We start from the raw sequence: 26,252 nt of genomic DNA on the forward strand, positions 1-26,252 counted from the left end.
ATCCTGAGTACCATCTGTCTGCTGATCGATAACCCCTAGGTTATTTAGCTCATTTTCCTCGTTCTGTAACGCGTTTCCAATCATATTATCTGCATTTAGAACCGTGATCTCAGTACTTGACCCCCATGATTTCCGGGCTTCATTATTGTCTATATTATCCATATTTTCGTTGCCTTCCTCCTTATTTTTAGGCATGTTCTCAGGAGCCGCCCTCTGTTTTTGCAAAGGATCCCCCACACAAATTGAGTCATTGTTTAGCTCTTTGCTTGTTTTACTAGCAAAGAGACTTGAAATTGCAGTTTGTTTTTCATTTTTTATGGTAGAGGGGGCACTGACTGGGTTCGCTGAAGTAATATTATTTTTTCTTACCGGTGTTCGAAGTGGTATCTCGCTGATCCCTGTTAGTTTTAACCTCCTTCGCCTCTTTTGCCTCCTTAGCCTCTGGCCGTAACATCAGAGCCGGTACTGGTACTTCGGAGCGCGATTTGATCCGCGCTTCACCTCGGGCTGCCATTGCGCTCCTCGTGGACGTTTCCGGGTTACTGGCGTCCTGCTCAACGCTGTGGTTGCTATGCAACCACGGTCCTCTCTCGTCAGTTTCGCCCCAGCCGTGAATGACTGTCAGAAGGTGCCGGGCTAGCGCTTCCCAGCGCCGGCTGTATACTGGATTGCGCTGTCGGTGACACCGCGGAGCTTCAGAGCCGCTTTGCAAGCCGATCGGGTCCCAATCGATTTCCCACCAGTAGCACCAGCGGTTCCAGGTCCCAGGGCCACGGTGCATTTCTCGGGTGGCACGCAGAGATCAGAGCGGTGGTGTGGAGGCGAGTTACCTGAGGTTTCACTCAGCCGCCATCTTGCTTCTCCCCAGACTGTGAGAGAGCGCGTTTACTAGTTGAAATGATTTAAGGTATAACAGTAAAACAAGCCTATGATGTGTTTTTGCAGATACTTTTACAAAAGACTTACGTTCGGTCATGAGCAGGTCCAGTTGGAGTGCCCTCTACAAAATCCCATTCTACGTTATCCTTCTGACACTTTGCAATGAGCTGTTCATGGTAATTCTGGATCGGAACAGGATTATTAGCCATATTGTCTTCACACGATCTACAAAAGAAATATTATCATTGTCATATGTAAGCTCATGAGTATCTAGCAGTTCAAATAATAGTGTGTGTTGTTAATTTCTTGCTGTAACGAAGAACCACTTGACATATTAAAATGAGAAATCTGTTCCAAAGAATACAAGGTTTACTTAAAAGTATGCAAAATATAATTAGAAGCAGAACATAATGATAAGCTAATACACAATGCCAAATGAATGCTTCATTATTACCGCCCAAATATGGTGGGGAGGAGGGGTGGAAAAGAGAGGGGGAAAGAGAGATTTTCACTCATAAACCCACAGTCAATGATATGGCTAGGAATTAAAGGCCCCAAAAACCCTACAATCTCCAAATTAGGATTAGTTTTGCAATCCTTAAAGTGCACAACAGTCAAGCAGATCATAACTCAAAAACAAAATGCAGCACTTATAACCATACCCACAATGAGAAAGATCACATCCCAAATGACTTAAAGGATCTCATGGGTGACATGACAAATGTTATTTCTGTAAACATTATCAATGACCTAGAACGGATGACCATGTCTAGCCTTAAGCAGATAACTATATGCATATGTGCGATACCCACAATGGACTGGCCAGAGACTAATTAAACAAGCATTTGCAATGCAATGGTCTCGGCATCATTAAAGGTAGAGCTATTGGCATTGCTCATGACATTTTTTTTCTTTAAATCAAAAATAAAACTCTGCCCTCACCACTCTGCACTCACCACTCTGCACTCACCACCACTCTGCACTCACCACCACTCTGCACTCACCACCACTCTGCACTCACCACTCACCACTCACCACTCACCACTCACCACTCACCACCACTCTGCACTCACCACCACTCTGCACTCACCACTCTGCACTCACCACTCTGCACTCACCACTCTGCACTCACCACCACTCTGCACTCACCACCACTCTGCACTCACCACCACTCTGCACTCACCACTCTGCACTCACCACCACTCTGCACTCACCACTCTGCACTCACCACCACTCTGCACTCACCACTCTGCACTCACCACTCTGCACTCACCACTCTGCCCTCACCACTCTGCACTCACCACCACTCTGCATTCACCACCACTCTGCACTCACCACCACTCTGCACTCACCACTCTGCACTCACCACTCTGCACTCACCACCACTCTGCACTCACCACCACTCTGCACTCACCACTCTGCCCTCACCACTCTGCCCTCACCACTCTGCCCTCACCACTCTGCCCTCACCACTCTGCCCTCACCACTCTGCACTCACCACTCTGCACTCACCACTCTGCACTCACCACTCGGCACTCACCACTCTGCACTCACCACTCTGCACTCACCACTCTGCACCACTCACCACTCTGCACCACTCACCACTCTGCACCACTCACCACTCTGCACCACTCACCACTCTGCACCACTCACCACTCTGCACTCACCACCACTCTGCACTCACCACCACTCTGCACTCACCACCACTCTGCACTCACCACCACTCTGCACTCACCACCACTCTGCCCTCACCACTCTGCCCTCACCACTCTGCCCTCACCACTCTGCCCTCACCACTCTGCACTCACCACCACTCTGCACTCACCACCACTCTGCCCTCACCACTCTGCCCTCACCACTCTGCCCTCACCACTCTGCCCTCACCACTCTGCACTCACCACTCTGCACTCACCACTCTGCACTCACCACTCTGCACTCACCACTCTGCCCTCACCACTCTGCCCTCACCACTCACCACCACCAAGCATTGACAAACCCAATACCTTATGTAGACGAAACCTATTGGCTTTTCCAATGCTTGTTTTTAACTCTGTGGTCGCGTCCTTCTGAATATGTTTGAATATAAACGTTCACATTCTATCGCACGTTGGCTTGAGGGCTGTTGGAAATCACTGTATGCTTTAATCCAAAATGTTGATGCGGGTTCAACGAGAGAGAGACAGAATTTGGCAGTACGGCAAGCGATTTTCTTGCATGAGTTCAATCAATGGGTGATGTAAACAAAGCGTCTTTCATCAGTGTCCATTTTGAGAACTAACAGCGAATCCCTGGAACGTTGCCTGTGTTGTATTTGTGTTGTGCAAAAGGGGATGATTGCATACTCAACCATTCATAATTTAAACATGTAAATTGTTGGCAGATGAAACACGGGTGCATACAACTGCTGAGCTTTGCTTAGCAAGGAGTTATGGTAACTTTGTTCTTAGAATGAAGTAGGAGCAGGATGCTCCGGGCAGAATTGTAAGCATTAATTTAAATCCTGTTTAAACACCGTTAGGTGAGGGCTTGGAAAACCTATTAATCAGCTATTGAATACAATTGCATTTATGGTATTTGTTGCATTTCATTGAACTCGCGGCCGCCCCGGAAGTCAGGCACGGTCGCCTGTGACGGGGGCGGGGCCACGTTCACACCGGAAGAGGAGGCAGGCGGAGTCATAGCGTCTCGCGGCCCGGGGCTCCTGTGAGCGGTGTAGAGCCCCGGGGCCGCGCCAGCAGGAGGTTGGGCGCCGCGTGCTGAGGTAAGGTAAGTTCTGGAGCGCGATTGGTGCACTTGTGTGTGTGTATGCTCGTGTGTGTGTGTGTATGTATGTGTGCGACGGTGACGGCGGGGGAGGGGGAGGGGGGGCCTCGGTGCACTTGTGTGTGTGCGCGCGTGTGTGTATGAGTCAGGGGTGGTGTCTCTGTATGTATGTATGTGCGTGCGTGCATGGGCGCGTGTGTGTGTGTATGCGCATGCGTGTGTGGTGCTTGAGCTTCCCAGGAGACAGCGCCTGGCCACAGCGCGCGTTCCAGTTACAAATCGCCTGGAAGGATGCGCGTGGCCAGGACTGTCTCCTGGGAATGATAGTCGCTGACAAAAGATCTCGGCGGAGACGCGCTTCCGCGCGTTGACGCCGAGACCTAAAAACAATATTTATTTTGAAATGCCTTGGTTCTTATGACCAACTTTGACAAATCTCAAAACATACAGGGACCTAGCAGTGAACGGTCATGCCCAATTATGCAAGCTTAAGAAATGTTTATATAACTGAGGATTCTAGATCATAAAGAATCCTAATAAGAGTTGGGAGCTCAACATGGTGCTTTTGCTAGCTTCACTGGTTAAGGGTCTGCAGAATTCGACTACCTTCCAACCTCTATACTAGGTTAAGTGGCCGACTTAAAATGTTCTCCTTTTCCGGACTGCAGTATGCCCTTTGAAATTATCCCTTTCGGATGTCCAGTACATTTGTTAAGAAGGTGCATGAATACTGCTGTTCCTTTATAGGAGTGCATGTTGTCCTCCAAGTAGCATTCATTAAAGGTGTTCAGTTGGTTTATTAGATGCAGCACTGGCAATGGTGGATATAGAAATATATTATTAGGCAGTTTATCGTAATCAATGACTGTCTCTTTGGACCGGCAGGGGACCCAGCTATCTTTTTAGAGCCAACTAAAGTTGTGAATTCTGACATATACCCTCAACTCTTCCTCCTGCAGCTAGAGTTTTCTTGGACTCCTGGTGTAGAGGACTCAATTGGGCGGGTTTGGATCAAGGCTGACTCAGAAGACTGTTCTATGGGGTGTGACATGGCTACCACATACGACCAGACTTCCTGATTTCAAACAGTAAGATTTCATGAATATATCAAAATTAAGGTGATGTTCATGGACATGATCATATGAAGTCCTCTCTGTCATTGGTGGATGAGTTTGTTCTGCGTGAATCAATTCAAGTATTTCCAAATACATACTTGAGGTTTACTAACTAAATTTGGCTGAACACCCTCCGTTCAATTTTGTGCTGGGTCAATTCAGAGTCAGCTCAAAATATCAGGTATATTGTAAGTTTTTATTGCAACCACAGTTTCAGAACTGCAGCTACAGGGGCAAAAGTTCTTAGGCCCATTAGTTGGGGACGAATGCCATAAGGCTATGGCGGCTTCTTGTGAACTGGTCATCTCTACTACTGTGTACTTAATTCAATGCATGTTCTTCCACAGGGTGAATTACAGACCTCGTGGTCTTTGAAAGAGGAGCAGGAGCCCCAACTTGCCTTACATGCAGACTGGTGATTTCTTCCACGCTATCTGCAACTGCCCAAGAATCCAAAGATATTAGATTAAGGGAATTGCCCCCTAAATTCACACTACTGGGAATCATGGAGAATCAAGAGAAATACATATGGGGTACCTGTTTTCTACTTTCCAAAAGAGATAGCCCTATAAATGTTCCATCTGCCACCACCCTGCCCTTTCAGGAATGGTTGACAGAGAGACAAATAACCCCCGACTAGTTGGTGGAATCAGTCTACAGAGCAAGCAGATGTTTGAATAAACATGCCAAGGTTTAGAGTTTTATGTGGGAACATTTTCATATTAGTGTATGCTGCATAGATCCTGTGTATTATGGTGGTCTGTAAGGTGCAGACAGTCTGTGGTATTTTGCTCTGGCTAATCATTGTACTCTTTTAGTCAATGTTTTATTTATATACACTAAATACGAATAAATCTTTTTTTAAAACAACATTGTCAATGAAACTATTATGGATACAGTAGGATTTCTTTGTTTGGGTACATGTTAGTATTTAATGATGCGCTGTCCATTTTTCTTAGAAAATGGCATACATTTTGTGAGGTCATAGGTATTGTAAATGTTATGTGAGCTACAGTTTATATGACTGCTGTGTGAGTTATGGATTATGGAGCTAACTAGGACTGAGGAATTTAAGGAGTTGTAATTGCAAACCATAAATAAACTTTTAACTGTGGTTTTCAATGTGAATTTCAAAGGTTTTTTTAAACACACAGTAATTTGTTATGAGTAAATGAAACCATAGAGCAGCTCCAGGATTGTTTGGATGCGCCTTTCACTGAGCAGGAAAAAAGTACTTCCATCCATGCACTTGGACATGGGGGAGAAACACCATGCAGGGGAGAAGTGCGTCATTTTATGGTGAGTTTGGCCCCATCGTACCCCATCATAATTATAACCGGTAGCCGCCACGGTTCAAGAGCACCCTTCATAAACTGCAAACTTCAAGAATGTCTGTAAAAGGAAGCAGTTTGAAAGAGTTTAACGCATTGATCTTGTACGGAGATTTAACCACATTGATGCTACAGCAATTCCCCTGCTGTGCTGAAGGGTCTTCATATCCATTATACATGACGAGCTCAGCTCGTCATTAGTGCAGCTCCACTGTGCCTCATGACGAGCTGAGCTCGTCATTAGCGTCGATGTGGTTAAAGATGGAGGGTATCCATCTCCTAAGGGATCTTCTGCAGAAGCAAGATTGAATGTTTCATCTAAACTTGAGGGACACATATTTGACAATCCCAATCTTTGCACCCCTGACCCGGACTGTCATTGGCTTCATGATTCTTCATCAAGCTTATGATACCAATAGTAGAAGCCCTGAGAACTAGATGGGTATGTATGATTGATTGTCTATTTGGACAATCCGATCATCCTGGCACCAGATCAACAAATAGTAATCCTTCACCTCTCTTGGAGAGTACACTTGCTTCAGGACCTGGGCTTTGTGATAAACCTCCAGAAATCGGTCCTCACTTGTGTCATTGCATCGAACTCCTGGTCTTCCAGGTAGACTCAGTGAGTAAACAACTGTGGTTGCCACCTCAGAAGGTGAGAGTGATCAAGATGGAATTGAAATCAGCTTTGAGCAGCCAGATTATAACGCTGAGGTCATTTGCTAGGATTGAGGGGCTCCTGGCGTTGTACAATCAGGTTATATTTAGCGGCCCTTTACAATACAGGCCCCTCCAAAGAGTGAAAATTCATGACCTTCGGAAGGGTCTGTCTCATGTGCATCAGGTAGCATTGCTGGAAGATGCGAAGACCAAACTGTCTTTCTGCTTTAATAAATGGAGACATGGAATGCAGGACCATAATTGAAAGTCTGACGGAGGTAGTAATAAAATCAGATACCAGCAATTGAGGCTGGCGTGCAAGGTGTGAACTGATCTCCAAGGGTGAGGGCAATGGCTCCTGATGGAACTGAACCTCCATATAAATTGTTTGGAGCTTCTGGTGGGCTCCTTCCCATCAAAAGGCTCCCACCCCAGAAGACAAATTGCTGAACCTTCTTGAGGATGGACAACATTTTAGCAGTGCTGTATATCAACAAGCTAGGAGGAATTAAATCCCCGGCTGTTGGTAGGAATACAGGTAATCAAAAGAAGAGTGACCATAAAGATAAAGCATATGAAAGAGGTGGGTGTCGCACGTGAAGTCTGAGGCCAGTTGTAAGTGGTCCGATGGTAAGACCAAATTTCAAGAAAAAGTACACTGTTTTTTCAGGAAACCCTCACTCACCCTAGTGGTGACATGCTTCATCATCGGGTCCACCGGGAGAGATCGAATACCTCCCCGGTGTGCTGCGACGCCAGGAGACTGCGGAGCAGGTTTTTGTGTGAAGATGAAGTGTGAAAAAATATATACTGAAGTTTAAAAATGTCAAAGGTTGTACCAAAAAAAAATGTATTCGCTGGTCAACCTGACATATTAAAAATAAGATATGTGAAGGGAAACTAGCCAATTACTTTATACTGGTGTTTACCCTGTAAAGAAGGTCAACATGTTTCTGCCCGTTTTTATGTGTTACTTTACTGGGCTTTCATCAGGACCGGTAAGCGAGTGTGCCAATGACAGGAGGGGCGCGCTAAGGCCCGCCCTGCCAATGGTCGTGAAAGTTAAAAATAGCACTATGTGTAAAATGGTGCAAAAAGAAAGAGAAACAAACTCATAAGTAGTGGGGTTTTACCTCTTTTGCGAGGAACCTAGGAGTCTGTAAGAAGAAAAAATTGACAAACAGACACATACAAACATAAACACAAAGATAACGAATCATTGGTTTGTGCATATGTACAGTGGCCATAAAGAGTGACTTTGTGGCTTGACACGTGCTAGCATACCTATCAAGGGCCGTGGTATGCCTGGGTTGCGTAGTTGAATTCATGCCAAAATCCGAAGTGGAGGGGCGGGGCCTCAACTAACGCTGATTAAATCTGTTCAGCGCGGACTGTTGCATATGTGTGGTATAGCAACAGTGGCTAAACAGGCAGACTAGACTTGTCTAAGTCTATTTGTGAGGAAGTACAAGAAATATCTTGCTACCTATGGTGGGGTGTCAGGGAATGAACCCCGAAGGAAAAAATGCATTAAAGCAGCGTCCCGGTGCAAAGCGCCGTGACACTGCTGGCCGTGGTATATACATTACCCAAGCACACAACACTAAGTACAAAGTATAGGATAAATGTCCTCACTTGTAAAGAAATAGATCCACGCCCCATGTTATCTACGCGCTCACGAGATCACGTGAGATATTGACCAGAATCACAAAGAGGCTTGTAACTCAAGCTAAAATGAAACGCAAGCTTGGGGTTTTGCGTGGCTGGTGTTAGTAATGAGCGGAATGCGTAATGTCCAGCATATGTTACCCAGTGTTGGTAAAAACTTTAAATAAACAGCATAAGTCTGGTCAGGATAGCTGCATGATTCTGGTCAATATCTCACGTGATCTCGTGAGCGCGTAGATAACATCTCTCTGAAACAAGGGCGGACCTCGCCCATCCCTAAGATCGAGGCTTGCGTTCCAATGCAAGCCTCGTTTCCAGGTCCTCACGCGAGATTACGCGAACACCTTCCTCGTCACCCATTGGCTTAACGGCTTTGAGCTTCAAGCCTCGCTTTCATCTGAAGGCGCCTGATTGGTCCGCACTCGGCCACCGCCCTTTAAACGCCTCGCTAGCCCGTCGCAATGGATCCACGAGATCCAGCGAGGGTGAAGCTAGGTGCCGAGCGGGTGCTGAGCGTTGCGGGCGTAAGAGACCTTACTTTGGAGACATCATTCTAACCAGATAAGTTGTATGAATGGAATCCTGCCAGTTCTAAAATCCTCCTTTGTGTGTATTTGTTTCCCTCCCTCAATTACAGGGTGTGCCATTGTCGCTCCCACCCCCCTCCTGTGTTCTATGGGGCTTGGATCTATTTCTTTACAAGTGAGGACATTTATCCTATACTTTGTACTTAGTGTTGTGTGCTTGGGTAATGTATATACCACGGCCAGCAGTGTCACGGCGCTTTGCACCGGGACGCTGCTTTAATGCATTTTTTCCTTCGGGGTTCATTCCCTGACACCCCACCATAGGTAGCAAGATATTTCTTGTACTTCCTCACAAATAGACTTAGACAAGTCTAGTCTGCCTGTTTAGCCACTGTTGCTATACCACACATATGCAACAGTCCGCGCTGAACAGATTTAATCAGCGTTAGTTGAGGCCCCTCCACTTCGGATTTTGGCATGAATTCAACTACGCAACCCAGGCATACCGGCCACGGCCCTTGATAGGTATTCTAGCACGTGTCAAGCCACAAAGTCACTCTTTATGGCCACTGTACATATGCACAAACCAATGATTCGTTATCTTTGTGTTTATGTTTGTATGTGTCTGTTTGTCAATTTTTTCTTCTTACAGACTCCTAGGTTCCTCGCAAAAGAGGTAAAACCCCACTACTTATGAGTTTGTTTCTCTTTCTTTTTGCACCATTTTACACATAGTGCTATTTTTAACTTTCACGACCATTGGCAGGGCGGGCCTTAGCGCGCCCCTCCTGTCATTGGCACACTCGCTTACCGGTCCTGATGAAAGCCCAGTAAAGTAACACATAAAAACGGGCAGAAACATGTTGACCTTCTTTACAGGGTAAACACCAGTATAAAGTAATTGGATAGTTTCCCTTCACATATCTTATTTTTAATATGTCAGGTTGACCAGCGAATAAAAATTTTTTTGGTACAACCTTTGACATTTTTAAACTTCAGTATATATTTTTTCACACTTCATCTTCACACAAAAACCTGCTCCGCAGTCTCCTGGCGTCGCAGCACAACGGGGAGGTATTCGATCTCTCCCGGTGGACCCGATGATGAAGCATGTCACCACTAGGGTGAGTGAGGGTTTCCTGAAAAAACAGTGTACTTTTTCTTGAAATTTGGTCTTACCATCGGACCACTTACAACTGGCCTCAGACTTCACGTGCGACACCCACCTCTTTCATATGCTTTATCTTTATGGTCACTCTTCTTTTGATTACCTGTATATTGCTTGGGGACTAAGAGTGCCCTAAAACCCTCTCTCTCCTTTTGTTGAGATATAATGTTGGTAGGAATAGCCATGGACTTCTGCCATTTCTGCCTGAAACATCTAATACCAGTTATGTCAGAATATATTCCAGGCCAGCGGAATGTAGTGGCTGATTGGAACTTGCACCTCCTGGGGGACAATAGTAACCTTGTGCTCATCAGCCGGACTCCAGTCGGCTTCCAACGCTTACTGGACACCACTCAAAGTTATTCTCCTGAAAATGGGTTGAATACAAATCCAAAGTCATGTAGTTAAACCGATAAAAGGTCACTCCAAAAAATCATAGGCATTTGGCAGGACAATAGCTAGATACAGTTAACGAATACAAGCATCTGGGGGGTCAGAATAGACAGCAAAGGTACGTTTGCAGCTCATAAGGAGGCATTAAAAAAAAGGAGGAATTCCAGAGGTTGTAGTACTAATAAATCTCGAGAAAAAAATCATCAGACCAAGCTTCACTCCACTGATCCAGGTGATACAGGCCAAGCTCATCCCAACTATCACCTACGGGAGTGAGTGCATGAGGGGTACGGATGCCAGCACGCTGGATATTACAGTAACAAGAGCATTGAGAATGATTTTTACCGTACCAAAATATACTTCACAGGTTCAAATAAGACTGGAATTTGGTATGTTTCTTCTCCAATTTGTTATTTAACATCGCTCAGACATCGTTATGACAGAATTCTACATTTGTTTTACAGGTTTAAGGAATACCGTTAAGTTAGAGGATGACACGGGTCACCCTACACAGTGGTAACATCTGACAAGATTTGGTAAGATGGGAGACCTCGTTTTTTCATCCTGATGAATGCCACAGACCCTCTGGGCCAACTTGGCAGAAACATGTTGACAATGACAACTATGGTGGTGATGAGGTACTAGCTCTACCAATCCCCACACTTAGTTTTTAATACCAAGTAAAAACCCAGCGAATAACTGTAATTCGGCTTTTACATTGGTTTTTAGGACTCGCTTCTCTCACGGCCCCCCCTCAGATCTTAGAAGTGCCTCCCTGTTTCCAGGTGACGGCCCACTCTCTACCGAACGCGGTTTCTAGAGAGCAAGGACAGCCAATGAGAAAGCATGGACATGGTGGTGTGCGAGGATAGTCCTTTACATTTTTTGAGATGCCCCGCACCACACTAATCAGTCTCTATTCCGGTCGCCCGCCAAACCCTTGGCTCCACCCCTTAGCACACCAAAAGCCACAATTCACTAGCATCTTTTTTGTTTTTAAGGGAATTTATGAGGATCTTTTAAACATGTTAACACTTTCGCTGCTGGAAAGGTGGCGCATATCTGTGTCGGAGCTTTTTTGTTTAAAAAAAGTTGGCATTAGGTTGTTGGATTATTTCATTTCTTGGTGCATCTCTGCAATATAGCTGATGTTTTTCTTGCACATTCAGGACTACGCACTGGTGAAAAGCCCACATCAATATCTCAATGAAGCCTGAAAATGTAATGAAGAATGTGGAGGCTGTATCATTTTTTTTTTTTTAAACAAATTTGTTCACTATTTTGTTGCATTCATCAAATGGAATCATGGAATGCTAACTAAGGAAATGTTGCGGTGAATGTCTGGAGTCCAGCGGTATTACCAAATTTTTGTGGGGTTTCCCTGGGAATGTAGTGTGCAAAATACGTTATTCAATATAAGAGTAGATCCCTAAGTTGTGGAAGAATCACTATGTATAGTGCACTGTTCATTTGATGACAGTTTCAAATTCTGTGCAACTAAAGGAATTTAGAGGTGCATGTCAATCCTCCCTTGCCCTCCTCGCTGGCTGGTCAGTAAAATAATTTAGCATTTTTTTCCAAATCATAGTAGCTCCCTCCACTATCCTTCGTACAGGAACATATTCCTGTACAGGCTTACCCCCAGTTTGTGTTTCTCTGGGTCTCTTAAACATGGGGCTACTAGACATGTATGGCTTTCCTGTGGTTTCAGAAAGACCACAGTCGAAAAACTGCACACACGGCATGTGGCAAAATTGTAAAGCAATAAGCCAGGTTAGGGTTAATTTTTTGGTCAAAGGTATCACGCTGGGCTTTACGGAAACATGTCACAAACAAATACTTTTAACAGTTACATTCAAAACAATTTCTGTACCTGGGTGCAAGACCTTCTTTTCTCTGATTGACTGCCCAGTAAAATATGCATCACCATCAGCACCCCTTGTTGTTAAATATTTTGTCCACCCTAAGCGTGGAAGGGTATACTCAGATGTGAGTCCCTTGCTCATTGCACCTTCAGGATTCAAGCAAGCCGGGCCGACGACGGCTGAAATGCCAGAAACCGGTCCCCGGAAGCTTGTTTCCTTCCCAGTGTAAGAATTGGCTTGGTAGTTTGGTTTGCCCTGTTCCCATCATGCACTGGGACAGGAACAGACTAATTTGCATATAGCCAGGTTCTGAGCTGGGATGGTGCAGTGAGCTAAAAAAAACGGTGTTGGATCTAGCCCTGATCTCTTGACTGGGTGAGAGTATTCTGCTTAATTCAGAAACTCTGTCCATCACCACCCCTAGCTGTTAAATATTTTGTCCACCCTAAGCGTGGAAGGGTATACTCAGATGTGAGTCCCTTGCTCATTGCACCATCATGATTCAAGCAAGCCGGGCCGACGACGGCTGAAATGCCAGAAACCGGTCCCCAGTAGCTTGTTTCCTTCCCAGTGTAAGAATTGGCTTGGTAGTTTGGTTTGCCCTGTTCCCATCATGCACTGGGACAGGAACAGACTAATTTGCATATAGCCAGGTTCTGAGCTGGGATGGTGCAGTGAGCTAAAAAATGGTGTTGGATCTAGCCCTGATCTCTTGACTGGGTGAGAGTATTCTGCTTAATTCAGAAACTCTGTCCATCACCACCCCTTGTTGTTAAATATTTTGTCCACCCTAAGCGTGGAAGGGTATACTCAGATGTGAGTCCCTTGCTCATTGCACCATCAGGATTCAAGCAAGCCGGGCCGACGACGGCTGAAATGCCAGAAACCGGTCCCCGGAAGCTTGTTTCCTTCCCAGTGTAAGAATTGGCTTGGTAGTTTGGTTTGCCCTGTTCCCATCATGCACTGGGACAGGAACAGACTAATTTGCATATAGCCAGGTTCTGAGCTGGGATGGTGCAGTGAGCTAAAAAACGGTGTTGGATCTAGCCCTGATCTCTTGACTGGGTGAGAGTATTCTGCTTAATTCAGAAACTCTGTCCATCACCACCCATTGTTGTTAAATATGAACATGAGGTTTAGCAGATTTGTTGTAACTTTTTCCCCAAAATATGGCATTTCCCTCCATTCTTTCTATTGCAGGAATATATCCCATCCAATGCATGACCCATCACGCCATCTGTGTTCTTATGGATCTCCTATGTGTGGGGGGTGGCAGGCATATATGATTTTTCTATAGGTTTGGTGTGGGTGGACTGTATTTGAGAAATTTGGAAAGCAACTTAAAGTGAAATGCATGTGTAGGGTATACAAACACTGGACTGTATGGAAATATATAACAACCATATATTTTTAACATATACACTAAGTACCAGACTGACCTTAACCCTGATCGGATAACTGGGACCTTGCTCTGAACATGACATTTGTCAATTGTTTGCATTTGTTCTAAAATCTGGTAATTCCTTCCAGTTTCATTCATGTAGGAATATATCCCTGCCAAGGTTTCACCCCAGCTTTGTACCTCTGGATCTCCGGTCAGGGTCACCGGAGATGTATGGGTTTTCTATGGGTTCAAGAAGCCCATAGACAGTAGTGCTTTCTGGAAATTTGGAAAGCAGCTGAAAGCGTAAAACTGGTTTCGGGCCCAGGCACCTCTCATTTGTACACAAATTTCACCTCTGGACTATATAGAAACACACCACAAACACATATGTGTTAACATTTACACATCCCAAAGTTTCTTTCGCTGGCTGACCCAAAGATTTTTTTGATTTTTTGTTTTTTCCCCAATACCTGGTAATTCCAGACAGTAACCCTCACCCAGTAGTATATCCCTGCCAAGGGCTGACTCCAAACGTTGTTCCTATTTATTTTCTGCGCATGGGGGAAATGGACATGTATGGGTTTTGTAAGAGCTATGGATGACCCACAGGTCATAAATGCGGTGCAATGCATCTAGGATATTTGGAAATAAAATAAAAGTGAAATGCAGTCTTTGGGCACAAGTTTGTTGGTTGCCGGTGTGACCCCCGGACTCCATGGTAACATAATCATATCATCTGTTTTTATTATCTGCACATTTGTAGGACTTACTTGGAAATCATGTTGACCATGATATTTGTTTTTCCCCAAAACAGTAATTTTGGCCAGCTTCCCATGTGCAGGAACATATCCGTGACAAGGCTTGCCTCCCAACTTTGCTCCTGAAGGGTCTGAATGTGGGGGTACCAGACATAAATGGCTTTGGGGTGTTCTATGACATTGGGTGCACAATGGCAATAAACTGGGTGCAATGCATTTGGGAAGAAACTGAAAACAAAATGTTTGGCTTAGGATCCCGTCTTCTGTCGCAGATATCACCAGTGGGCTGTATGCAAATTTATCATAACCATATATTTGCACATCTTCACAACCTAAGATTTATATCGGTGAGTGCCTGACCTCCATCTGCCCGATAGGCTGGTTGGGACAATGCTGAAAATCTGACAAGCGTCATGTTTATTGAAATAGTTTTTCTCATAACATCGTAATTCCCTTTAGTCTTTCTCACACAGATAGTCGAGATTTGTATTCCGCCTAGTTTACGAAGTGTGGGAGTACCAGATATACATAGGTGTACAAGGGGTTTGAGAAGGGTTCCTCACACTAGACACCACAGAGTGTTTTGATGGGGTAGCTTCCTTAGAGGATATCTGAAGTATTTGTGCCCAGGGTCAGTCAGCACCCAAGGAATCCTAACGAAGCCAGACATTTCTAAAATGAAGAGAACTATGGGAAACCAAAGAGATGTCACTTGTCTGAATCTCAGCACGTTTGATTAACCAGAATGCCCTGCAAATAGCAAAGTAACAATAAATAAACATACATTTTTCACTTTCTGTGACAGAAAACTCCAGAACTAATAGCAAATGGTAAAAGTCACACATTGTAATGTTCCCAGATTTTTCCTGATAAAACTAGTACCTGGCATGAATGGGTATGCCCAGATGTGGCTCTCGTGCTCACTGTGCCACTGGAATCGAGCCATACCTAGCTGATGAGCCCTAATAAGAGAATAACTGGTCCAGTTCGGTGACAACCTGGCCTGGTAGTTCGGGCTGGACATTTCCCACTGGAGGAGGGTCAAGACTGCTTTGAAAATGGCTGGGTCCAAACTGAGGTGGCATGATGGGGGGGGAAAAACGATGGGTTGAGATGCGGCCCGAGCATCAATGAATTAGATTAATTTAAGCATTTCATCCATCACCTTATTTTTGATCATAGGGCCCAAGCAGGGCTCTCCGTCTTTAAATCAGTTTTATGTGATTAATGAAAATATGTTCTGATGCTTTTTTGTGTAGCCTTTTTTGATTATGCAATTTTGTAAACCTATGTCTGAAATACATTTGTTGTTCTACTGGTATACTTTGTGTCCCTCCCCCTACCCCACCCTGCTTTTTTATCCTTATGTCATGGCAGTCGTTTGAGCTCACCCGTCATATTGAGCAAAGACATATTAATCTCCAAATATTTACAACAAATGAAGTAAAAACAAATGTAGTATTTGATTACCCAATAACAAAACACATGCACTTGGATGCTAGATGAATTGTAGCACTATTAGAAGAAATATATACTACATCAGTCATATCAAATGCGGTCATACAGAAACATTGGCACTGTAATACTACAACACAATCACATCTGCAGCTGGAAACCTTGTCCCATTTTGTATTTAACTCCCCTGTCTGCCAGCCATCTTGACAGCACTGAAAAGCACTCAAATAACCCCTTTTTTATAGTTTTCCTCACATTTAACAAAAAAATGAAGATAAGGAGTGAACGTGCTTAGGGAAGTGGTAGTAACCCCAAGGCTTACCTGGCAACTGGTCGATCACGCACAACCTAGAGTCCTAGTATTTTAGTCTATGCCACTTTCCATAAACTGGCCTGCTGCTGCCACAACGCCTCGCCTCACAGCACGAAAATACCTTTTAATTGCAGTGCAACTATTTCAAGATAATTTCTAGACCACTGAGTCGCACAAATAAAATGGGACAATATCTGAAATGACAGCTCTGTTCCACTCGCAATAAAGTGTCACTCAAACATAAGCACGTTTAACCCCTGGAAACTTCACATTTAAGCCAAATGAAATCCTGGCACCTTCGCTATGATTTCCTATATATTTCACGGTGTATAATATTTGGACGCATTCATTTTTTTCGTACCTCAACGTTCCTATTTTAATGTGAATACAATTAATTACACATGAACACTGTTGAGATGAATAAAAGTGCAACAACGTAGCACTGCAACTAATGGAGCCTTAAGCCCTGCGTATGACGTTCAATGACAGCGCGTCAATTTCAAAGCACAACCTGTGACACAAGAGCTCTGAACCATGGAACACACACAGGGAAAGGCAGGCAGTTAGCTTAGCGGCGCAGGCGCGATCGGCATGCAAGGAAACCCCCAAACGGGTCGGAAAGAGCACCCCAGAAAACACACAGACCCACAGATGCCGATCAACCTCAACATTTACCTATCACACCATCTGAGGACCCTCGGCAGAACCCAGCTTAGTGCTTACCTACGGTCTATCCGTCTTACGACTTCAGCGCCTTCGTTAGTTTCGATTCTTAGGAAACTAAAGGCGAAACAAAACTGAAACTGAACCGGAAGAGGAGCCAATGGGGAAGCGAGGCTATTGTGATTGGTGCGCTAAAGGTTGTATTACGAGGGGCTTTTTTATTTTAAAACTATTTCTTATTTAAAGATCCGTAAATAGTGCACTAGGTCAGAAAGAAAATTCCAGTACCTTCCGGAAGAGAAAGAACACGGTTTTTTACCTTTTTCGCGCGCGCTTACTTGGACTTCAACTCGTGCCAAATATCCTAATGGGCAGGGCCGGTCCTAGGACTTTTGGGGCCCCGGGCAGAAACAAAATGTGTGAGGCCCCCCTAATTTACATATAGCGTGAAATTACAGAACGTGACATCACAGGAAGTGCCATCAATTGTTTATTTTTAAGCGACTTTGCAGGAAGCACCTTTCTTGGTGAGAATATCAGTAAAACAATAACATAAATATTAACACTATTAGAATAAGCACATATTTAACATTTCAATTAACTGGACATACATTATGTAAGTGACACTGGATGGAAAGTTTTAGGCTAAGTCTTTCCAAAACGTATGAGTTCAATCAGATGTTAACAATTTGTTTCCAGATTAGTGCATTAGATACATATATGTGCATGCTGTATTTATATAGGTCAGGGAATGGGCCCCTCAAGTCATGCTGCGCTTGACCATGTCTGTGAGGCCCACACAAGAGACAGCCTATTCCTGAACCGTACCCACCATGGTCCAGCGCATCAAACCATAGGGGAGGCCCCTTCCTCCTCTAGCAGTTGCAGCATTGGGTAATGGCTGGGATCCCTTGATGAAAAGAATCAATCCCTAACTTCTAAAAGTAAAGAACATGCTCCACCCAACCTATCCCTTGGCATCCACCTGGGACAGAAGTCAGCTTTCCATCATTACTTTGCAGGACTCTAAGCGTGCTTGTGGTTTCACCAAGATGATGTATATATGGAGGTTACGAAATATCACTGAGTTCATTTTGAGGTTTTCATTCCATGACACCCTGTCCTAAATCAGACTCCTTTTCTCTTTAACCCCTTCCAGGCTGATGACGAGCTGGGCTCGTCATGGCGTAGCCTCCTCGCACGCTGATGACAAGCCCAGCTTGTCACGTAACATGCGCTTTTAAAAATCTCAGCGTACGAGCGGAATTCCGCTGGTGCGCATGAGGTTAACACATAAAGAATTCTGGAAAGTTATGAGTCTCCAAACAAGCTATCTTGGTTCTCCTACTTGACCAAATTGTTTGATCTTGGCCAAATCATGTTCTTCCTGTACTTTTAACTTCTTAAATGTCTTTCTCTCATGGGCTGACTGGCCATTATCTCAAAGACTTTATAGTGAGTGCTGCTTGTTCTGGGGTGATTCATTCCCACTGTTTACATTCCTCAATTTTAGCAACCCTAAAGGTGAAAATGTTTAATAAAGTGGCCTGTCTACGGCACTTCCTTTGGTACAGGTACTCGATCCCAGTTACCATGTTAGTAAATGCTGCCCTCTTGCACCGCTGTAAAGGAAAGCCATCGTTAAGACAATGCCACTAGGCTATGTTGCTCCAGGCTTACCGGCTACACTGTTTATTTTTTACACCATATTGATTAGACTACTTGTCTAAATCAGTTCCTTGGCAAGCAAAAAGGGTTACACGTTTGATATCCTGCAGGAACTCACATCAGTATGCTGTGCAAACATCTAAAAGAAAAGCAGAGCAATCCAGCAAACTGCCTTCTTCTTTTGGTGGACCTCCCTAGACTGGACCATGGCTGTGATGTCCAGGGGAGTGAAGGCCTCTCCTGACTTGCAGCGCTGGACCATGGCTGTGAGGTGTAGGCGAGTGGGCTAGCGGTGTAGCAATGGTGCCATGGGTCATGGTTACTGCAAGGTAAATGGGCCACTCTCGTCCCCCCCCCACATCCCGATCCCTAAAATGGATATACAACATCCATAATTCTGGTAAATATGGTCCAAAGCACCCCGGACTCCAGTGCCATTGCACCTTCTGCACCATTAATTCCAAGACCCTGGGTGGGGCCACGTTCCATGGACCTCGCAGCCATAGTCCTGCACAAGACAGACATAATCTAGGTACATAGGGGACTTAACACCCTACAGTTCCACTTTCACGGCACCTGCTGCACTTTGATTAGCCAAGCCTCTACAAGGGGTCTCACAATGATGGTCCTGTGATGCGAGACCTGACAGTGGATGAACATGTCTGAGAGAGGAAGGGAAACTGTGCCGTAACAGTGGTGCATTGAGCCCTGAGGCAAACAAGGTAAATTGTTCCTCCGTCTACAGAATGGACAGTAAAATACAGCCATAATGTAAGTACATTGGCCCAAAACCCCACAAGGCAACAGTGACACTGCACTTGCTATTCAGTCTATGGCTACAACCCTCAAAGCCATGGTCCAGTGCTGGGAGGCCTAGGACAGAAGGATACCTTTCTTGGGACTCTGAGCACTAGACCAAGGCTTTAAAGTCTAGGAGAGGATAGGCTTTTCCGGGTCCTCACAGCTCTAGGTCAAGGCTCTGAGGTGCATGGGAGAAGGGACCAGTGGCAAAGTATGGGCTTAGATGCAAGGAAACGATGCTGGACAGTAAAACTCAGCAATACCTTTGGTGCACTGGCTCATTGCCATCCATGTACCCTGGTGCTATAGCCCCTGCTGCACTGATAGCTACACCCATGATAGAGTGACACCCCCCATGGTCTCATAGCCATGGACTAGTGCCCGAAAGCTCATGGGTGGGCACTCCCTGCACTGGGTATCCAACCGTGGCTGATGGGCCCAGGAGAGAATCTGCTCTCAGCCTCAGAGTGCAGAAACATGGCTCTGAGGTCTATGAAACACAGGCAAGTTGGATAGCAATGGTGCTAGGACCCTGGTGCAAAGGAAAAGCGTCCCCTTAACTTTGTCCACTGCCTGCAGAGTAAAATACAGCTATAGTTTGGGTACCTTTGGCACTTAATACCCCAGGCTTGGTACTAGTTGTAGGTGAAGGAGTTTAACTCCCTTGGGCCTTGCAGCACTGAACCATGGCTTCGCTCCCTAGAGTGCCCCCTCCCAACCCCACCTGCCTTGGTCCTCTCAACCAAGGTCTAGAGCAACGGGGCCCAGGAGAGCGGAGTCCAGTGTAATGGCGGCCTCTTCCCTGCATCTCGCAACAATGGTCTGGCACTGCAAGCCCAGTTAATGGGGTTTTTCTCTGCTGCACATTCCCCATGATCCAGAGCTATAAGGAGCAGGGGAGTGAGTAGGAGCTTTCCCCTGGGCCTCACATCTATGATCTACTGTTGTGGGGCCAAGGGGGGTGGTCCCACTCCACTATGTCCCCAGCAGTGGTCTAGCACTGCTAGGCCAAGGGGAGGGTGGTCCCATCTCCATGGTGGGTCCCATCCTCTAGTCCTCAAATCTACTGGCTGGTGTTGCAAGGCCCACGAGAGGTGGCCCCTCGGACTTAGGCCTCTCATCAATGGTCTAGTCCAGCTGCAAGTCTCAGAGGAGAAGAGTCTCCATTCCTGGGCCACATTTATATGACCCATCACTGAGTCCCAGGAGAAGGGGGCCAGTCCCCTGGAGCTCACAGGCATGGTCTAGAACTGCGAGGCCATAGTAGGGTGGCCAATTTCCAATTTTGCTTTCACCAGGCGCTTTGTGCCTTCCGACTTGTGAGCGCCGCGGACGCCGATCAATTCAGCGCACGCGGTAAACGGCTGATACCCACGGCTGGCAAGAGCACTGATTCAATCAGCAAGCTCCTTCCTGCAGCCCACAGACGACCCACTCTGGGGCTCCAAAAGTCACCCTGACATCTCCCAAGACAATTGCTTAAAAGGATTCTACTCAACCAGGATCCTCCCAGCACTCCTTCATCCAGACAACCAGTCCTGATGATGATCCGAACTAACCCGGATCGAAACGCCGTCGACCTAACAGCCTGATCAATAGGCGCACTTCTTCCTTGTGGCTCTACATTTAAATAAATTAATCGTGCCTGCTGTGATATCACAATGTCACATGCGCTGTTAAGCCACTCACTGTAAATAGTTTGCACCTTATGCACAGGGCGCCACCAACGCTGTTCACTTTTCACTTGCGTCGCCACTTGCACTTTTGTAAACGTTTTTTGCACCAAGTTCCATGTGGTTGTCACTAATTCAATTTATGCAGTGCTGTTCTTAACTGTATACGTCCGACCTTGGAACTAATGTAACTATATAAAGATGAATAACTATCTTTTGACTTAAAAACGAGTACTCTCCTTCTTTTCTGCTCAAGTAATGCTATGTGCATGCTATTTATAATTGTCTACCGACTCCCACCTTTCAGGACACTGTGTTTCTGTTGCATTGTGCCTTTTGAGACACATTGTGTTTGCTGAGACATCCGACGTTTCTTGTGTAGCAGAGGAACTGCAAAGTCAAATAGAAGATGTTGGACCTGGCACCTTGGCGTGAGTCTCCCTTCCACTTTTTGCTGATGTGCCTCCGATGTTTTGCTGGTTTTCCGATACTCAGGGCACTGCGCCACGGCTGACCCGTGCCGCAGTGCAAGTGCTCCCTACTGTAAATTGTACATGTGATTGATGTCCATGATTGGTTCATTGGATTTACTGTTAGTCCCTAGTAAAGTGCACCCGGAGTGCCAGGGCTTGTAGATGCCAATACTGCTGGTGGGCCTGCAGCGCTGGTTGTGCCACCCACCGAAGCAGCCGTAAGATGTGTCTGGGGTCCGCCATTGCAGACCCCGCGTGCAGTCGCGTACTGTCACGCTGGCTGGGCAAGTGCACCCACTTGCCAGCCGCCAAACCTTCCCTTAACTTCATATTAGTCACCCCTATGGTAGGCCCGAGGGCAGGGTGCATTGTAAGTGTAAGGTAGGACAAGCCCTGATGTGCGTGGCATGTCCTAGTAGTGAATTACAACTAAATTTGTATTTCACTATTGTAAGGCTACCTGCTTCCTTTAGGCCAGAACGAGCGGCTGGAATTATTACACCCTATAATCCCAGCCGGCTCAGGGAGCACGGTAGAGAGTCGTGTTTAGTATGCCTGAACTCAGAATAATAAAATATTTCTTTTAGTAAAGTTTATTTTAATATCCTGTGTTTGCAAATGCTACTTTTAGAAAGTTAGCATTTGCTTGCCTAACCATTTCAGCCCGCCCCTGCTGGTATGTGTATCTGACTGTCTGGGATGTGTGAGTGACAGGGCTGGGGGATGACAGGTGGTGAATGCGAAGATTACACCTTAGTGGGAGGTAGGAGTGGCTCTTGACTCTGAATCTAGCTGTGCTCTGCCACCACAATGCTGGCTCCACCCTCCTGGGGAGCGACTGATGACTCAGCCGACACCTGGCCCAGGAAGGGCGAAGCCCCATCAACAAGGTACTTCTGGCTGCCCCTGTCCACACAATGCTGGCCCCACCTCCTGTGGGACGTCTGATGCGCCTGCCCCTCACACTGAAAGCAGAAGCCGGAGTACACCCACCAGAGTACTCAAGGACTGAAAGTGGCTATGCAAAGGCCCCCCTGGCCTGCGAGAACAAAAGAAATGCAGTATAAAAGAAGGGGCCCTGCTCCTTGTAAATTAGATCCTGTTTGTGCTACAGAAGGAACTCTGCCCGACGAGAAGGACCTGGAAGGACAAGGAAGAGTGCTGACTCTTGCCTGTGTCTGGTGCCTTGCTGCAGAAGGAGAGGAAAAGGAAAGACTACAAGAGACTTTTGCTTTGTGAAACTTTGTGCCAAACTCTGCTGAAGAGATCTCCAAGGGCTTGCTGCTGAACTTGCCCCTGACCAGCGCCCCAGGACCAGTGGGCGCTACACCCTGAAGAAAGTGACTGTGTGTGCTGCTTATCGCTGCAGTACTGACAGAAGGGTCTGGGAGCGCTGGGCAAGCCTGCCACGCTCCCCGTATCCAAGGCATCGACATCCCCCCAAGCACCGTGACCGGGGCCCAAAGCAACAGCGAGAGCAACGTGAGGTCCAGCCGCCGCTGGCCCGAACACCGTGACTGCACCTGCACTGGGAACCCGAGAGCAAAGTAAAGGAGGACCCGTCCGGTCCACCTGCAAAGACGGACAGCTGCCTATGATAACCCCCCTCTGGTCGGTATCCTGCCCGACAGCTCAGCTGTGAGCGCACAGCTGCAAACCGGCACTTGGCTGGGTACGTCCTGGACTTGGGGACCGTACTGCCACTTGCCGTCACCGCACAGCCGCCGACTCCAAGGTCGGAGCGAACGTCGAAGGAAGGACCCTGCCGCCACAGAACACCGCCGCCCCGGATGACCCGTGACCTGCCCGGCTGAGAGCCGCAGCGAACCGCGACCCCGGAAAAGCAACGCGACGTGGGACAGCTCCCCTGGAAGCCGACCGCTCCAAAAGAATCGAAAGGTACTGTGTTGTATCCTCACGGTGCGAGCGTCCTGCAATCCGAGCTCGCACCGCGCCATCTACTCCCAACACGAGCCTACCCTGAAACCGAGGCTCGCACGGCGCCCGGCCCCCGGGGCCCACGTGGAGAGCGCATTGAGGCGCTACGAGACACTGAACCATGTCGAGCCTGGGCAGAAGGCCCAACAGACTGCGTATTGCTAAAAGAAAATTGTGGCAACCTGAACTCAAGTAACCTGGAACCGATATTGAAAGTTTGATAACTGTATTTACAAGCCTGCTTGAAATCTATATAAAGATATATATTTTTACAAATACAGTTTGGTGTCATTGTGTGGTGGGTTGGTTGTGATGGTGTGATATTGCAAATGTTTAACCCTATGTGCCCCAAAGATTAGCCTAAGACTGCTTAAGCCACACTACCTAGAGGGTAAGCAGAGGTTGTCTGGAAGGTAACCCTCAGCCCTGACGAGGAAGAGAGAGTCCCTGCTTGTCGCTAGTACTACACTGCGCCAACTAGAGCCTCCCCCTTCCTACATTGGACGCAGCGGTGAGGATTTTCGAATTTACATATGCAGTGTCTATACCTTAACTTCTGACCATTGCACAGTGATTACAGTCCAGTTACTTAGCCACAGGTTTTATTGTAATTTTGCCGAGAGAAGATCCCTAGGGAAGAAGCCATGCCGGGCACGAAGAGCCTGGATGGAGCGGAGTCCACGACCTCTGAGATGTTGGAGGTGGAGTGGGACGCCGCAAAGCTGGACAAATACTCAAAGAGTGAACTGAAGTTTTTTTGCAAGAAACTCAAGGTTCCGCACGCCGGTTGCAAGAACAAGCCAGAGCTCTACAAGGCCCTGAATGCCTGGATAGAGTCCAGAAAGGCCCCGGAGGATCAGGATGCCCTCACGGAGCAAGAGGCAACTGAGGAGCAGAATGCACCCATAGATCTGGTGGATCTCGAAAGGCAAGACAGCGTGCACAGCTTTGGTAAAGGCCTGTCGCCAGAGGAGCTGGCAGACAGGAAGGAAACAAGGGATCATGAAAGAAAGCTGGCAGAATTAAAAATCCAACTGGAGCTAGAAACCAAAAGAATGGCGCTGGAAGAGCGAAAGCACCAAATGGATTATGAATTGAAAATGAGGGAGATGACTCTGAAGGAGAAAAGCTTGGAGAATCCTCCCTCTGGTGGCAGCACAACGCCGGTGCAGGTAGAGTCAAGAGTGCACATCCCCAAAGATGTAGTTAAAGAATTCTTTAAGGGGGATGACATAGGACAGTGGTTTAGGGCATACGAGGTAGCCATGTCCTCCCACCGGGTCCCTGACAAGGATTGGGGAGCGGGGTTGTGGGGAAGGTTCCTTAGCGAAGGGCGAGATACCCTGCTAGATTTGCCTGTTGAAAACCAAAGATCATATTCCCACATGAAAGAAGCTTTAATGAACAGGTACGGGCTTACCCCTGAAATGTATAGACAGAAGTTTAGGGGGTGTACTAAGCGGCCTGGGAATACGTATGTGGAGTATGTGACTTTTTTTTGCAGAGCACTGGATGGTTGGGTGAAGGGTAGCAAGGTGGATGATTTTCAAGGTCTCTTTGATTTGATTGCATGGGAGCACTTGTCTGATCATTGTTTTCCTGAGTTACGCCAACACCTGATCGATAGCAAGCTGTCCAACCCGAGGAAGCTTGCTGAGGAGGCGGACCGCTGGCTCAGCACCAGAGTCCACAAGGGTCCAGTGGGAGACTCCGCCAAGAGTGGGCAGGGTCCCCAGCAGAAGAGTGGGGGGGACAAGGGAAAACAGAAAGGGTTCCAAAAAGGCCCCCAAAGTAATCCCCAAGGGAACCAGCAGCAAGGTTCTCAGCCTCCCCCACCCCCAAAGCAGAATGGGGCCCGACAGGTAAACCTGTTCCAAAGGGGCCCTTCAATTGTTTCAAATGTGGTGAGCCGGGGCACATATCCAGTGACCCCAAGTGTCGCCTGTTTGGAAAACCCGCACCCACTGGTGCTCCGCCCCGTCAAGTGACTAGTGTTCACTTAGGAGAAGAAGTGATGGTCCCGGGGGGTGGAGATCCCGTTCACATGACCCTAGTCTCGCTAGGAGACAGTGAGATGATCCCTACGAACTACCTGCCCTCTAACACTAAGAAATATGGGCAGGTGGTGATCATCAATGGTAAGGAAGCTGAGGCTCTTAGAGATACAGGAGCCAGCGTGACTGCAGTGAGGCAGCACCTGGTGTCTCAAGAACAGGTTGTAGCCCATGCCTACTGTAGGGTTATCAACGCTGATAATTCAGAGAGTCAGTGTCCGATGGCTCAAGTTCCCTTCGAGTGGGGGGGGGTCTCTGGTACTCTGCAGGTCTGTGTGAGGAAAACCATGCCTGTTGACTGTTTGCTAGGGAATGACTTGGAGCACTCCCCTTGGGAAAAGGCGGAGAAGACGACTCACCTGAGGATGGTGGGTCTGCCTGACTGGGCGTGCGTGACCACCCGGTCGATGGCAGCCAGTAGGGGTGATCAAGAGGTCCTGGGGCCTGAAGGAGAGGCCCAGGAACCGGCCTTAGGGAGAAGGCGCAGGGGGCGCGGGAAACCGGCCCCTGAAGTTCCCACGGTCCAGGAGGAAGCAGACCTTGAGGGGGATGCCCTGGAGCCTACAGGGGAACAGATTGCCGAACTGGGGGACCTGCCTGAGCTGACCCATTGGCAGCAAGAAGGAGGACCCTCCAGGGAGGAATTCTGCAAGGAGCAGAAAGAATGCCCTTCTCTCGTGGGTATGCGGCAGCAGGCTGC

General features: G+C 47.0%; 1 protein-coding gene across 1 annotated transcript in view; it reads right to left on the reverse strand.

Annotated features, from left to right (window-relative positions):
- EIF2AK2 (eukaryotic translation initiation factor 2 alpha kinase 2) overlaps window positions 1–17,057 on the reverse strand; it is a 515,830-nt gene extending 498,773 nt beyond the window's left edge. The window contains exons 1-2 of the mRNA XM_086925273.1: window positions 17,006–17,057; window positions 967–1,104 (exon numbers count right to left, since the gene is read on the reverse strand). Coding sequence (XP_086781399.1) covers window positions 967–1,088 — 122 coding nt within the window. The 5' untranslated portion in view covers window positions 1,089–1,104; window positions 17,006–17,057. The remainder of the gene's footprint in view (window positions 1–966; window positions 1,105–17,005) is intronic.
- Between the last annotated feature and the right edge of the window lie 9,195 nt (window positions 17,058–26,252).

Source organism: Lissotriton vulgaris, chromosome 6 (assembly GCF_964263255.1).
Source record: "Lissotriton vulgaris chromosome 6, aLisVul1.2, whole genome shotgun sequence".
Lineage (NCBI taxonomy): Eukaryota > Metazoa > Chordata > Amphibia > Caudata > Salamandridae > Lissotriton > Lissotriton vulgaris.